The sequence below is a fragment of the Hyposmocoma kahamanoa genome, unplaced genomic scaffold (assembly GCF_003589595.1).
Source record: "Hyposmocoma kahamanoa isolate Upper Pololo Valley unplaced genomic scaffold, ASM358959v1 88, whole genome shotgun sequence".
In the NCBI taxonomy this organism is placed as follows: domain Eukaryota; kingdom Metazoa; phylum Arthropoda; class Insecta; order Lepidoptera; family Cosmopterigidae; genus Hyposmocoma; species Hyposmocoma kahamanoa.
Genome location: NW_020654466.1, coordinates 12405274 through 12421176, shown reverse-complemented (window position 1 = coordinate 12421176; position 15903 = coordinate 12405274). Strand labels below are relative to the sequence as shown.

Sequence of the window (15903 nt, the reverse complement as noted above, 5' to 3'; positions counted from 1 at the left end):
CAATCGATGCACCGATTAATCGTGGCTCAAAAAATTGATTAATCGACAAAATATAAATATTTTAATTGGTCGCATTACTTCATATTGTTGTTGATGATTTTTTTTTAGCTGTGTAAGTAAAATTTTATAACGTCACTTTCATCTCTTACGGTTTACAAACCCTGCTTCTTTGTTTACCTGATTTGTAAAGTTAAAAAAAACTAAGGAGGTATAGAGAGAGCTAGACAATACTCCATTAAGTCTAAGCTAATAGTACCAGGGTTTCTAGAATAACCTCGAAAACACAGGTGACGGCTCAGGCGGCATGCATAGGAACCTCATAACATAGCCCTTATTTCCCGCCTTATTTCAAATTACAATAATATAGTAGTATAGACACCAGTATTAATTATAAATTTTTCAAAGGCGGTGGAGACAGATTTTATGATTATCTTATGTAAACCATCTTTCTGGTGCCACACTATTGCGCGCAAGTCTCATTTTTCGAAAATCGACTAAATAAAATGAACATTTGTATTTAAAAGCGGTTGTTTTTTTTCCAAATTTTAACATGTTTATAAAATAGTTTTATGAAATATACTTTTATTTTTTTTTAGCAAAAATTAATATGAAATCATCGATTATCCGAATAATCGAACCAAGTGACATCGAATAAAAAACCATCAATTGTTCCACAAAAACATCGATTAGTTCATGTTACACATTAGGAAATGTGTCATCAAATCATAAAAAGATTGTGAGTAACGTCTGTGATACACATTAACTATTTACTTAAGAATTTTCTTATCAAACGGTAGGAGAACTTTGACGCGTAGTGTACATTTTTATGAAATTTCTTCGACGATTAATAATATTTTTTCGTTGGACGTATTGCTATGATTAATTGAAAGAGACTCTTGACTAAGTGACGATGAAATAATAATGTTTACTATTCAAACATTGCAAACATTTGTATTGCAATTCATTTACGTTCATCGTCATCATCATCAACGCATTTATACGTCCCACTGCTGGGCACGGGTCTTCTCTCGGGCGAGGATTTAAGCCATAGTCCGCCAAGATCGCCCGATGCGAGTTGGAGACTTCAAACGTTTTACGAGGACTGTGAACCTTCTTCTTCTTCTTCGGCGTGCAGGTAAACTCCGAGGAACTGAAGAGATTCGAACTCACGTCTGCTGTAAAACCAGAGATGGTCAATTCTGGTCAAATCACTTCTTCACCCCTATTTATGACTATCGGGCATAGGGCATTAGGCTAGGAAAAGGGTATTAACACCCTATACACTTAAACTATAAGATGAAAATAATGTAATTCAATACGCCTTTCTCAAGCAAGTGCAAGGCTAATTCGGTCGTACGCATCAACTGTTTGGAATTAAAGTTCGAGTTTGTTCGAGACGTTATTTCGTCGCTTTCGCAACTTACGTTTTGTCGCCGCTATTCTTAAATGTTTGTTGTTGTTCTACATGGTAGTCACACGAGTGTTATGGAAAACTTAGCCATGCTGTAAAAACCCAGAGAGGTTTCCCTTTTCTTTGTGCTTTGTGCATTCCTGAAAATAAATTCTTCCTGTATTTCTATGGTATAATAAAAATTAACTAGAAATTGTTAGTTGCAGTAGAGCTCCTTGTGAAAGAGCTAGTCCAGGGAAGTACTGACACCTTACCCACGTATTTCTGCCGCCAAGCGGTAATGTGAGATTTACTACGGGTGAAATTACAGGCACATGGGACTTGTTAACTTATGTCTCAGGGCGACGACAGGCGCAGCGGCATTACCCTTCAGATCTTTGCAATAAAAGCTCTGAGTGGTACAGCAACTGCTATGGACTGGCGTGGCCCTTACCACCAACGCATGTCTGGCTCGTCCTGTTACTTGGTATCATAAAAAAAGGGTTTTGCTACGAATTTGATTGTAAAGTCACATTTTTTTTAATTTTTCAATTCAATTTTTTAAATAATATTTTTTTTAAATTTACGGTTTACGTAATAATATACATATATTGTTTTTATGCAGATCTAGCGCGTTATTTTCCGCCCATCGTATGCTTTTTAATTATAGTTAACGTTATTACATGATATTACGTTGTCGCGATTGGTCATGATTAGCACTCATGACTCACATTACATTACTCTGTATTACATATCTATAAACTTTTAACTTTTTAAATTTCTCACCTAACGTTCTCGTAGTTGCGTTTCCACTCCAACATTTAACAACAAGTTTACCTAACCTGACCTATTGTAACCAGGCCGTCGATGACCCCACAATTTATATAATAAATAATAAGTCTTCATTACCCATATGAAGCGACTTATAAGAAATCACAATATCTTTTCATACGGTGTTTGTTACAGATCATAAATTAAATATTGTTAAATTTCAAATATTTCATTTATACCTTCTATGTTAAGCGCACACGTCATCCAGTGTTTTGTATGACTGAAAGCGAGATATCGGTTAGTACGTTCTTAGCTTGCTTTTTGTTTTTGTTTGTAATTTTTCTACAATAGATTCTGGTAATTTATTTAATAATTCGGGGAAGATGTATGTCCGAAATTCTTCTACCATACACATTATAGTATTTCGGAACTTTGAATGTAGGTAGAATCTTTAGGTAATATGTGTCGTTTCGAAGCCCTCTTCTTTTTGTTCTTAAAATCCACATTAAATTTTCTAAAATAATTTAAAAAATCTTATGTTAGTTAACATGGGTGTTGAAATTAAGGTGCTACTTAGGAATAAATAAATCAAAGTAAAAGAGGGGGGAAAATGAGAAGCTGTCAGTAAATAATTAGATGCCATTTCCGGCTGTTGCACAATAGTTAACTAGTACCTACACAGTTTCATTGTGTCTAATAGATTCCACTACATAATGTGATAATAATGAATCGCGATTTTGCCTTTAAACCTCGGAACTTTGTATGTGGAAATTTACAACGAACGGCTTCCTCTCGTAAACGATTTTTGTCTACTAGTTTGTTTCACATGTTCAGTTATATCTTACGTGTAATGAATATTTTTCTATGAATTTCGGTGCGTACTATTGAACTGACAATAAGGAAAAGATTTATAATTATACTTCTTTCAAACCACCTGACGATTTTACTGTAATGCACTTATTTAGACAGACAAGTGTGTTGTATGTAAAATTTTACCTCCTTGTTCAATTCATGTAGAATTGAACAAGGAGGTAAAATTTTGAGAAATAACATTTCCGATATTGAACGGTACGGACCTGTGTCGACACTGATTTGGGCATAGATTTTAATAAGAAATTTAAATGAAATACTTACAATACACCTATCCGTTAAAAAGTATTCGTTTAATATATTTAGGTTTTCTTGCAAGCATGGGACATCCATAACAGTTTGCTATAAAACCGTATCTCATCTAAGCAACTTTTTCATAATGAAACTTCAGTCACGTGTTTCTGAGTTTCGTGTAAGCTTCATAAATACGCCCTTTTGTCACACCCTCCGGACTTTGCCCCGAATACAGGACCAAACGACGTCGATCTCAATGTACCCAGCCTTATTGAAGATTTGACGCACGCGTAACCAGCTGCGTCTGTGAGTGTAACCGTCTGGTGAAACACGCAGCCGCCGCGTGCACTATCTCCATCTCTTTCACTCATTATGTCGTCATCCTGTTCTATGGTGCAAGACTAGGTCGGCGCAACCGGAGAGGTACAGATACGTACTGCACAAACTAATAAGAGATACTACGCATACGTACTGGAAAAAAGAAATCCCACCTTGTTACTTTACTCCTAGAGAAGGTTACCCCACCAACTTCATTGGGTTTATTATATAATTGGTTTTTGTTGTAATATGTATTTAATTGGAATAAAAAAATACCCTTAAACAATCGCTAGTCAAAAACAATAATAATTTTTATTGGTTCCGCCAAAAAAAAAGTCAAGTTGGATTTCTTAGATTGATGATTGAGAGATTTGGCATCCACTGATATTTTACTAGCTGCGGCCCTGTGCTGGAATCACCGTTTTACTCAAGTTTATAATAGCCTCCTCGTGACAAGCACCCTCAGTCGTATTCGAGCTGTGCTACCGTTCGTTTGCCAAGTTTGTCTCGTTTGCCGACATCGCTGCAAATTGTGTATACTTTTTGCTTTCTACATTTGTGAAATTCAATTAAAGAAATTGTATTTCCTGTGGTCAACACAGCATTTCTACGCTCAGTTATTAATTGAAAGGTAAGCACAACGAAACTCTTAAACTTTTCACTCTACCTTTTTTATCAATGTAACGGTTTGAATATGAAACGTGAAAAAAAAACTGGCGACTAAAAGTAAATAAAAATTAAGATGGAAACCAAACTAAAGACGAATGAAATGCAAACTCTGGAACATTCTGGCAACAGCTTAGCTAACGGCTAGGCGCAGCAAATGGCCGACCTTTTTAATGCAGCGCTTTCTCTCTCTACTAACGGCGGCGACTGGCGCTACGTCGACTGGATCCACAACTAATCACTGATGACTTTCCAATGTTAGATTATAAACTAGTTTTAGTTAGAGTTTTCATTTTCCTTGAATTTATTATAACGAAGATTTAATTTATAGTCAGCGCATTTAATTTTCATCCTGTTTTAAACAAATTTAATCGAAAATTAGTCTTGAACCTGTATCAGCTATGGAGTGCTGGTTTAAATTTACAGTATGTGTTGCCGATTTTAGCAGGTAAAATAAAATACGCCAGTAACCGTGTCGAAACACGGTTACTGCCGTGTTTTCTTTTACCTGCTTAGATTGCCCGCGGATGCATGTGGCCCCGTTCTTTGTAAAAGTAAATATTTTAAACCTCAAGGTAAGGTTCAGGCATTAAAGTTGAAAGGAAAACAAACTTGGCGCTCTAACAATGTTAAATAAAAAATTGGACGACTACCTGCTCGCAGTCATATAAAGAAACGCTTTTTGTAAATTTTTTACTGAGTTCGATAAAACTTTTAATACTTCAAAATACGAAGGAATTTTTCTCTTCACTTACAAAAGGGTGGCTCTTTCTTTCGACTCCTTCTATCCATACTTGATTTTTTGTGGAATTTCGATACAAAAAATGAGGTATCATACTCAATGATACTGCTTGAATTTTACTAATATTCTGTTGGAGAAATCAAACCAATTAATTATGTAAATACTAGGGTCGTTAACACGGCAAAAATTGTCACCTAAATTCCGTTTTAACTCATGATTTATTTGATCAACAACCGCATATGAGTCATCATGGTATTCAGAACGCACGCGTAGGCTGAAGAATGATTAAAGATTTTTTCCTACTGATTTAACGATTTTATATGTGAGCTTTGAACTGTTCGCGGTTCACTTGAAAACAAAACCTAAACAAAGAATAGGGAATGTTTAAATACAGTTTTTAAAAAAAGAACTAGGCAGACAGAATAGTCAAATTTATTACTTTAACTGTTCGTACGTTTACTTTTCTCGAAAGATTTATCCTTGTTTCAAAAGCCCCTGATCACTACCTTGTGATACTTCATTTGACGTTTGTCATAGTCATAAGGATGAGGTAAAGTCGATAGATTTTTAGTGTATTTGATTTTTTAAGCAAAAATTTACTGTTATAGTTTTTTCTGTCGTATTCTGAATAATGTATAGACGTGTGAAGTCTTTTGTATCATGTTGAAAGCACAAAACACAACTATAATTCAAATGCAATTTTAATAGATATTTTGAAAATTTCAAAAACCATAACATTAATTTATAGATTTCAAAAAGTAATAACATGGAAATGTTAATTTATTTTATTAATTAAATTATGGAAAACCTAACATTTTTTATAACATATTTTTATGAACTGTCACAGGGATCGTTCTAGATTATTTTCAATTTTTATTTACCGTTGGACTTTTTTGCGTCATATTAACAACAATTAAAATGTTTATTTATCATTTTTGTTTCGAAATACCTAACGACCTATAAGGAAAAATTTATTTTATTTCCGAAACTATAACTGGATAAATATTGGCATATTATGATGTTAAATTAACTAAATTACAGTAAGTAGTTAGTTTAGTTTATTAAAGGGTAACAGATATATATTTTTTATGAATATCTGCTACATTAAGATTTAATCTTTACTAAGATGTTGCGAGAAAACATATTTTTATTGCAAAAGTAATTGTATGACAGATTCTTCATCAACTGATCAAAAAAAGTAACGTGTAAAGATGCTAATTTACACATCCATTTTTGTACTCTTGTTTAAATTCCAAACCAGTCGCTACTACGGTTATAAAAATGACATTTATTGGATAAATTCACGGTAGCTAGCTATGTCATTTCCGCCATAAATCCCATGGCAATGAAACGGTACACGCGGTTATGTCGTGGACAAAACACGGACGTCTTGTTTTTGTTTTTCTATGTGATTCAATTACTTACGGAAACCCCAGAAACTTGATTTTGTTCCCTTGATCTTCAAAAGAATACTGATTATCAAACGTTCTTGAATAAAACAATCTGCTACGATAGATCTTTGAAGTTAAGGCACCTAATCAGTTGAATAATAGGTAAACTTCATACTCATAACAATAACAGACGAGAATTGTAGGTACGTATACATAGGAATTTTATACCGCGACCAATCATGCTAACAATAAGTAAGTTACACATACTTTACGAGAAAACGTGAAGAATTCTTTGAAATTTATTATGATGATGCATCACTGCTACTAAAATACCTACCTGTACCTATTATTTAATAATTTTCTAATACTTTTGTGTTTTGTTTTTAGATTCGAATAAACCCAACTAAGATGCTCGCCAGTCCAGCTATGGAAATGCAGAATGAGGAGACCCCTTTGGCCTTGCAGAGGCTGTGGAATCTTACCCGTGCCCGTCTTGCTGGCACCTCTACTGCTTTGGATGAGCCTGAGCTTGTTGAGACTCTGCCGTCGGCACAGGTAATTTCTATTTTTATATAGTTTCAGTTTATGTTTAAAAGATAGGGTATTGTAATGCAGGTTTAGTGTTATTTCATGCCTGGAATATGCAAATCACCAGTCTTTTGAAAGTACTGTATCTTTTTGTTCATCGATTACGCAAATTAAATTTCGTTATCGGAAAGTCTTGAATAACGATGTTAAACAAGTAGGTGTAGGTTACGAACGAGAATTTGATTATAGAATGGTAATGAGAGGGATCTCAGAGTTTTTGTCCTCGATGGTGCAAATCGTCGGAGATAGTGCAATGACGCGTAACTAGCATTGGATTATGAGTTGCCATTTCGGTAATTTAGTGGCCAAATTCCGCGTAAAAGTCGTGGTAACAAAATTAGCAACAGAATTATTAAATAATCTATTGTTATCAGTACGTAAATAACATAAATTATGCTTACTGTGTAAAAATGAAAGTAAATTGAAATAACAAAGTAATCACGTTAAATCCCTCCAGTAAAATGTTTTGCAGATACGCGCCTTTTACCAATACTACAAACGCGGATTTGCATTATCCCCGACGAAATGTAAACACAGCTGAATGTGGACAAATAGAAGACGACCAAAGTAAAAGTAATCTTGTCGATGATTTCACACATTCTAAACTTTAAAAATTCATACGCAAAAAGTAAAGGTCAATAAATTCAGAAAGCTCGGCAATGCGCTTACTAAACAGTAGGTGTTTACTTATTTAAATTTAGACAGGAATGAGGGCAAGCCATCGGTCAGGAAATAGATGAACAAAATTTCTATGAATAAACCGAACAAATCTGTATTTTTTTACTTCAAGATTTGTAATAATGTACTTCTTTCGCAAAGTGATAATAGACTTGCTTTTAAAACGTGCTTGGACGAATTTGAAAGGAATTCAGCTTAGTTTCACGTTCTTTTGTAGATGATTTACAAGACAATCGATGTATTCGACGTCGTCATCTTTGAATATTAAGTGCTCCGTAAATTGCAACTAATATTAACGTCCTTTCAAGACACTAGTTATCAATTGCATGTCAAGGACAACTGCTATTAATAATTGACCTGAATATATTTCGTGACTCTCACTGGAAAATAATTTTACGCCAACCAAATTGTTAATTGATAAAATAAATTACGGCTATTTTTCTAATTAGTTTAAATAGTTTGTTTATGGACAGAGCAGTAATTATTCTAATAAAAAATATAACAGAGGGATTGAAATTTCTTCGAAGAATTCCTTGTTGGAATGTTTAAATAAACAACGGATATTAAAAAACCATCTCCACATCAATTCCAATCAATACGTAGTGCTACTCATTCATAACATTTATGTATTTGTACTCTATGGAATTAACCCTAATTTTCTGTTCCAGGAACCTGAAGGAACGCCCAAAACCTACGTTCATGTGGCTAGTGACTATGAAAGTGACGGCGATGAGGCTTTCCCTGAATTGGAAGTTCCTGTAAGTATTTTCCTATTACTAATAATGCTTAACGTTTCTAGAGAGAATTTCTATTTAAAGCAATTAAAAACGAATACGTAACATCACGATATTGAATTGCAGAAGTACTCTGTAATGATCCATGAATATTTCCAATGCCATTTTCTCTACAGTACCATAAACATGTTGTACCTTTTATTACGTTGCTCTTCAATATATAACACAAGTAAAAATATTTTCTACATTTCTGTAAACTTTGGTCTGAAAGACAAACGTATCTCGAACGCCCGAAACCGATGCTTAGAAAACAACCCACGTTTACATTAAGTGACCAACAATGGAATTGTTTGGTGCATTACTATGATTGTTTTCGTCTGCGTCAGTAAATGTTTGTTAATTGCCCGTATTTGCCACACCCTCCGCTTTATCGCTATTACTGATGTCACTTATCGACCCCCTGCGTTATGTCTAGCCTCTAAATAAAAAACAGCACTGTTGAAACTTGCTATTATATTTCAATAAGCTAATGTACCTACTATTTATTTTTGTTGAATGCACTAGTAAATAGTTTCAGATCTGAATTTTAATATAAATGTTTGCGAGGTAGAATTTTCAAGAGGACAAAGTTCACGATTTTTCTCGAGATTCCATGATTTTTCTAACGAGAAATCGAGACAATCAGTCTTCTTCATTATCGTCCTTTAATAGTGCATTTGTAGCGCTTCGTCGTCTCTCATTGATAATAGCCAACAGCAAAATTACTATAAGTTTCACTTATACAAAAATCGAGAAGTCTTACAACACAGCAGAAGGTTTCAAGCCTTTAGCGATTTTGCTGGACTGTCTTTATTCTAAGTTCGAAATTCGAACGCTATTACTTCCTGTTAAGCAAAGTATTCCTTATCAACTTATGGAGTTATGGAAACAGGTTTGTTTTTCAAAAACATTCCGTTCAATAAAATTCTCTCTCACTCTCTCTCTGATTCACCTACCAAATTCTCGCGCATGTCTCGAGATAATTGATTATAGCAGACAGGGCAAGCGATGTAAAACTTAAAAATAGAGCACGAAAATGTCACAAAAATAAATCTCCTACGTGGACTTTGCCCAAGTATACGGTACAACAAATAAATCGATGTGACTTGATTGTGCTAACTACGTACACAAGCTACTCCGCAGCAGCGATAAATAGTTACGTATAAAACGGTTCAATTGCTGTAAATTGATAGTACTTATTTATGAATTTGCTCTTCAATTGAAAGTTGTTATAAATGATTGCTGTGTAATATGCTATGACGTCTAACGAAACCGAACTGTTTTGAACTTTGCTTACATATTTTAAAGTATTTTTTTCCAAACTTTTACTTAATTTTGGACAGTATGTATTGTCAATTGTTACTTACTACTATTGCTATCTAGATTTTCGTTATTTTCTATCATGGGAGGACACTAATTACTCTTTGTTTTCAAAATAGTAATTAATGAAATAAAAAATATAAATATGAAATAAAAATGGGTTTGATGTGTCTTGCTTGGAAAAGTCATCATTTCGATTTATAAACCTGCACAGTAATTTGAAGTAATGCCTAAACTATACAACGTAAAAAAACATAAAGTTTTCACTGACAATTTTCTTCAGGAACAATCTGGAACCGTTTTCAAGGGTTACTGGACGGAGAGTGTCCATGACAAAGTGGTCATTCTCGACGCTAGCACCCTCGGAGATATCCCGGCGGTGTACCGCGTCCCGCAGCCCGCACCGCACCAGATGCCCGTCATCGGCGCATACATCGACCCTCGCGTCAGAACCGGATTCCGATACAAAGTCAGACCAATGCAGGTGAGACGAGTAATTTAATCTCGTATTTAAGCGTTGTCACGGTCATCGCAGGACTGAGGGGACTCGTCGTACATACTTGGTTTATAAAAGAAGTGTTGAAGATTGCTTCAAGTTTGAAACAAAGTAAACGCAATCTTCCACGTTTCTTCATTTTAACTTGGTTAACGTAACTTATTTCGCATTGACGACGACTCCTCTTCAGATTATGTTGAATGTTGCTTTACCATCAACAAATAAGCTTTTGTTATCATTTATGTGGGATTCCCTTCAAAGAAAAACTACGAAGATCCATATCATTGTTGGGCAAAATTTTCACGACTGGACTGCGAAAGAATCTGCTACGATTTTAATGATGTGAATTGAGTTTGGAAATTAATAGCAGTAGACATCTTTAAGCATATTTTGTGCTAATGATTAATTAATTGAATAATTCTAAAGTCATAAGTTTTATTTGTACGATTTTAATAATCGCTTATACAATTTCTTAAATCAAGATTAAAATTTAAAACTTTGAAACCTATCTGGTTGTGGTTACGTCAATATTTTTGCAAGGTTTTGTCCATTTCAGAATCAGAAGGATGGTGAGTGACTTCATATACCTTACAAAAATATTTATGAACTAAGCGATAACTTTCTTACATAGCATAATTATGCTGAATGTTTTCGGCATTTAGTTCGATTTGAAGAATGATTACTGTTTGATATAAATGCACTGAAGAAATTTCGCTAAGCTTCATACCATTATAACTACAACCAAAAGTAGGATGGCTTATGATGACAGTCATTTATACCTTTTCATTATTTTTATCATTTTATTATAAGAATATAGGATACGTTGATAGATAATAATATTCCATACGTAATTCAAAAGCACAATGATTTGTAAGGTTGTCATGTAATTTATGTAATATCTTTTAGACAGATGTTCACGTTAATTGCTAATAACAGTTTTAGAATTTCGAGGATTTTATAATTAACATTTTTAACATTCGTTTGATTGTAACATTCGTTTTATTATAATCTAAATTGCCTCACGTTTTATCTTCACACTTATTATTTTTGAAGTCAGCTGTTGTAATGGCAACCTTACGTGAAATGTTTAAAGATGCTATTAAAACTGAATTGTTTACTAATAATCTACATAAACAATCAAGAGCCCAGATTCCAAGTTCAATTAAAAAATGTCAAGTAGTTGAATTCAGCAGTCCAGATATTCGGCCGAGTTACTGTAGGCGGGTTAGAACAGTGAGTGGCAGTATCCGTTGCTGACGTTTACAGAATCAAAACTTCATCAACGAACAATACTGTTAGCTTACGCATCTCGCGCGACTGGTTGTGTGCACTTGCCGTTGTAGGCGATGGTATGTGGATCGTCCAGTTTTTCAGACCCCCGCCCAGAGCGGCGAACGCAATACACTCAAGAAGCAGCGACCCGACAGGTCAAAAGTGACATACTGGCCCGCAGCATGTTATGCCTACCATAGGTAAACCATAAGTATCATTCATTGGCGTCACGCCATGTTAATCATATCAATGTTCTCTTCCAAAAGATTTGTCTTTTGTGGTCTTGATATGATTACTTTTTCATCAAATCATTGCCTGTTGGGTTATTCATGTCTGAATGTATTCACGTCGGCGGTGTATTCAGTGTTAAATAATATTCACAATGCGACAATTTTTTGTTTTAAATTTCGATATGAAAAAGTAATCAAACCTAGATCACTAAACCTGTATATTCTTTTAAACTTTTTTGTCAAAGTTAAATAATTTAATTGTAAATATTACTTTCGAAAAACACATTGTATAGGTCCCTTTAATAATAATTTGGTAATTTCCAGAATTCACAAGTAAATATCTTTTCGTTATGTATATTACGATGCAGTATCATACATTTTGTTAATTATTACTTAAAATGTAATTGGTTTTAAACGCACAGTGTTGTTTTTTGTTTTGCCGATCGGAATATTAGTATATCATATTGAAATTTACAGGCTCTAGATGCGCCCCCACTAGCAGTGAAGCCAAGATACTTGTTCGGTGGAAAAGCCTTGACTCTGCAGTCAATCGGTCGTGGATTCGCCCGCCGTCTCACCTTTGAACCTTATGGCTGCACACTCAATGAAAATGAGAATTATTTCTGGTCCGACTCAAGACCTGAGGGGTTCGTTTTCGAAATTGAAGCAATTTCTGTTGGAGATAAGTTTACCATCTACGACGTTGATAACGAACCTCAGGGAATACTGGAAGTCGTACAACAGCAGGTAATAATATAACTACTGATATAAAACAAAAACTTAAACGAATTTGTGTGTTAGTCACTAATGAGAATTTTGTTTTCGTAGAAGAATCAAATCGAACTGGAGCAACGTATTTTCGATGATGGTTCCATTGAAAAGAAGGTTAAAATTAACACATTGTGCAAATTGGAATGGTATGAAAATGATGGAGCTACCAAACTTGTGCCTGTTACTGGTGTGGCTATCTTGAAGAAGAGCAGCCGAGGAAATGCGTCTGTTACCAGAGTTGTAAACGTTGCCATTGGTATCAAGCAGCTGAAGAAAGGTTTCGAGCTCAAACCTGGCATCGAGTCATCTTCCCGTAGAGTCACTGTTAATGGAGCCGATATTAATGATATTCCGTGCCAGTATAGCATCGTTGGTCTGGAAAGATACGAACTGCCCGTTATTGGTAAGAAACATTTGTTGTTTATTGCACTGAAACAACATTAACTTTTACAGTGTCATAAACAGTGTAATAAAATATTTTTGATGAAAACTTTATTTTTATAGGGACATACGTTGACCCTCGAATTATTCCTGGCTTCTACTACCGCATCCGGCCAGCTGGCAGTCGCCGTCACCTCTTCGAAGGCCGCAGCCTATTGCTCCAGTCCATTGGAATGGGATACGGCAAACGTATCACCTTCAAACCGGACAGGTTAAATTCGCCTGAAAACTACTTTTGGTCTGACTCACACCCCGAGGGCATTGGCATGGAACCTCGAGCGATTCAACCGGGAATGAAATTCTCAATCACTGGAAACGGAGTAAGTTGATAAGTAGAAAATAGATCAGACGTTTCTTGGCTGTACGCCAAAGTAAATAGATTTTATGGTATTTTAGTGGAGTTTGCATGTAAATTAATTTGTTTACTGATAAGCATTGTTTAAGTTTAAAAAAATGTATTGGGAACAAGTAATTTCTAAATGCGTTTAGCTGGCATGCAGCCAAGGATAATTAGTATTACCTTGAAATTTTTCGGGCATCTTCTATTTATGTATGTATTCATTGATTCATTTATTTTCAGGGCTTACTTGGCGAGGCTAGCGTCTTCAGAGCTGACTTGCCCCAAATTGAGGAAAAAACGGAATACGTTAACGTGCCTGGAAAGAAAGGAAAGGCAGTTCAGAAGTATATTCACGTCGACGTCACTTGCCATGTCAAATTGGCCACCACTGGCGGAGGCTCCGTCGATTCCGAGGTACACTTGATGAAGGTGTCGGGAGTGGCGGTAGTCCGTAGGGAGCCGGATCAGCCCACGGCCAAATTAGTGAAGGTGTACAACGTGGGATTGGACTCCCAGCTAAACCTTCTGTTCGCGCACTCACAGACGGAACTCACTTTCCATCCACTACCTTAAATCTGCAACGGTACCCGAATGGCTTAGCAATACTCGTGTTTGCTAATAAGTATTGTAATGCCAAAAAAACCCACCTGGCGCGACATGGGCTCCGTCAAATGCCATCTGATTTGGTCTCGAATTTGCAACCGAGGGAAGGTCCCAGTACCAATAGTGTTGTGGGGCTAGTCTGGTTTTGTACTCACTCGGCTATCGTCTGATAGGCAAATGCGAGCTTGCACAAAAAAGCTAATTGAATGTTGGATCTCTGAATCTTTAAAGGTTCGTATGTGACAGCTATAACGCCAAAGCCAATAGCTGCAAGTGAAAGGATCTGTATGCCTGGAATAGAAATATGGCCGCTACCTTCATGTACGCAAATAATATTAAATTGTTATAAAAGGGTTGATTCACCAGTATTCCTAAATATTATTTTTCGTTTATGATTTTGAATGCAATGTTACTATTAATTACCTTTAAATACTATTTATTTATTTCTGGAGAGAGTAGTAAAAGACATACGATAATTCCTAATAATACATAGCATTATCAGAAAAAACTATTATTTCTATAACGTGTCTAAACTCAATTTTATTTATATTTTTATACAAATCTTTAATTTTGTCTCGAATATAGCGAACTGTTTTCTTGGTTATTTTTTATATAATAAATGAATCACATGAACGTTGTTATTTTAATTTTATAATTTAGAATGAAACCACACCTGTAAAATACTTGACATCCTGTTTTATCATCCTTATCCTGCATTGATTGTATTCGATTGGATTGCCATTGCCGCGGACCGGAATAGAAGCGATTGTTTGTAACCATAGCATAATGAACTTTGTGTACAAAAAACAGGTCGCGCATCTTCGGCAGAATTCCTGCGCAGTATCGGGAATATCCGCGATTAGTATCATATCTAGTTTGTACGTTACATAATTTACACAAAGATAATTGTGCTATGTACAATTTCGTTACTGAACTTCGTTTGTATTCGCAGCAATTTTTATATATCAGCGTGCGACAGATCGTTCATATAAACCAATTTTTATATCAAATATCATGAGCACGCATCACAGTTGACGGCGAGTTGCGATCACAGCTCAGGGGCCGTACCATCAACTCTTATTACAGTTCAGTCTAGGTTCGTAACGTCTTAAAACAGATGGTGATATATACTTCATGTAGCGCTGTTTCACAACGATTCATTTTAGGTCCTAAACTGAATCATAATAAGTGTTCATAGTAAGACCCCAGCACAGTCTGACCAATGCATTGGCGTGCGTATGCATGCGATCGGATTCCGAAACGTGCTTGTGGAGGCAGGATAGTAACGAGTCATCACGTCACAGAATAAATGCCGCAATCTTATGGCATATGAAGTGCAGTATTACTTTTTTACTTTCAGCTATATTTATTATATAAAAATTTATTATATTATATAATTCTTGGTTAAGTAACCCTAAAAACGTATTACAGAAAATGGAGATTGAAAGAGTATATATATAATTGCCAACTATCGAGTTTCACATTGGTTCAATGCGTAACTTATACGCAACTTAGAAAAAAAAATTGGATTAGCGGACAGGACCTAAGCTAAAAGGTTCAAACCCCTTTACTCAAGGTATACTTGACTATTGATTTTGCTAATAGGCAATAAAAATTTAGGCTGGGAGCAGCCAGACATCTATTATACTGTAACCGCGCTGTGGCATGTCACAAGTACGATATCTATAGTACGATGCAATGAAGCGCGTAGTCAGGTGATATCGACAGCCAAGGTATTATTGCTTTCTAACAAATGGGGTCCAAACCCTAAAATTGCCAAAACCTTGGCTTGACTGCCTTGCTTATATAACAATATGTAAGGAAATGTGCCGACCCAATAAAAAAATTTAGTTACATAAAAAGTACGACATAGTTTAATAAAATATTGAAATATAACCAAATCCTGTATTTTAATTTCTAGACGTGCTACCTATTATCCAATATAGTAAAGTTAGAAAACTTGGAATGTTATTCGACATGGAAATTCAATGATAGATTATCTAATTTCC

General features: G+C 35.2%; 1 protein-coding gene across 2 annotated transcripts; it reads left to right on the top strand.

The window, feature by feature from the left end:
* Positions 1 to 4060: 4060 nt before the first annotated feature.
* LOC113235644 lies at positions 4061 to 14096 on the top strand. 2 transcript variants are annotated; one of them, XM_026471464.1, is made up of 8 exons: positions 4061 to 4214; positions 6770 to 6937; positions 8317 to 8406; positions 10025 to 10225; positions 12217 to 12486; positions 12568 to 12913; positions 13015 to 13271; positions 13532 to 13864. In XM_026471464.1, exons 2-8 carry the CDS (start codon positions 6791 to 6793, stop codon positions 13862 to 13864), a joined length of 1644 nt encoding a protein of 547 aa, XP_026327249.1. In that variant the 5' UTR covers positions 4061 to 4214; positions 6770 to 6790. The 2 variants fall into 2 exon arrangements, with proteins under 2 accessions (XP_026327249.1, XP_026327250.1); XM_026471465.1 differs by lacking the exon at positions 4061 to 4214 and having other exon boundaries at positions 6791 to 6937; positions 13532 to 14096.
* The last annotated feature ends 1807 nt before the right edge of the window (positions 14097 to 15903 follow it).

Excerpts from the sequence above, each read along its gene's own strand:
- LOC113235644 (XM_026471465.1), top strand. The coding sequence starts at position 6,791 with ATGCTCGCCAGTCCAGCTATGGAAATGCAGAATGAGGAGACCCCTTTG. Across the intron at positions 10,226-12,216 it reads ACAAAGTCAGACCAATGCAG|GCTCTAGATGCGCCCCCACT; the intron begins GTGAGACGAGTA and ends TGAAATTTACAG. Across the intron at positions 12,914-13,014 it reads ATACGAACTGCCCGTTATTG|GGACATACGTTGACCCTCGA; the intron begins GTAAGAAACATT and ends TTATTTTTATAG.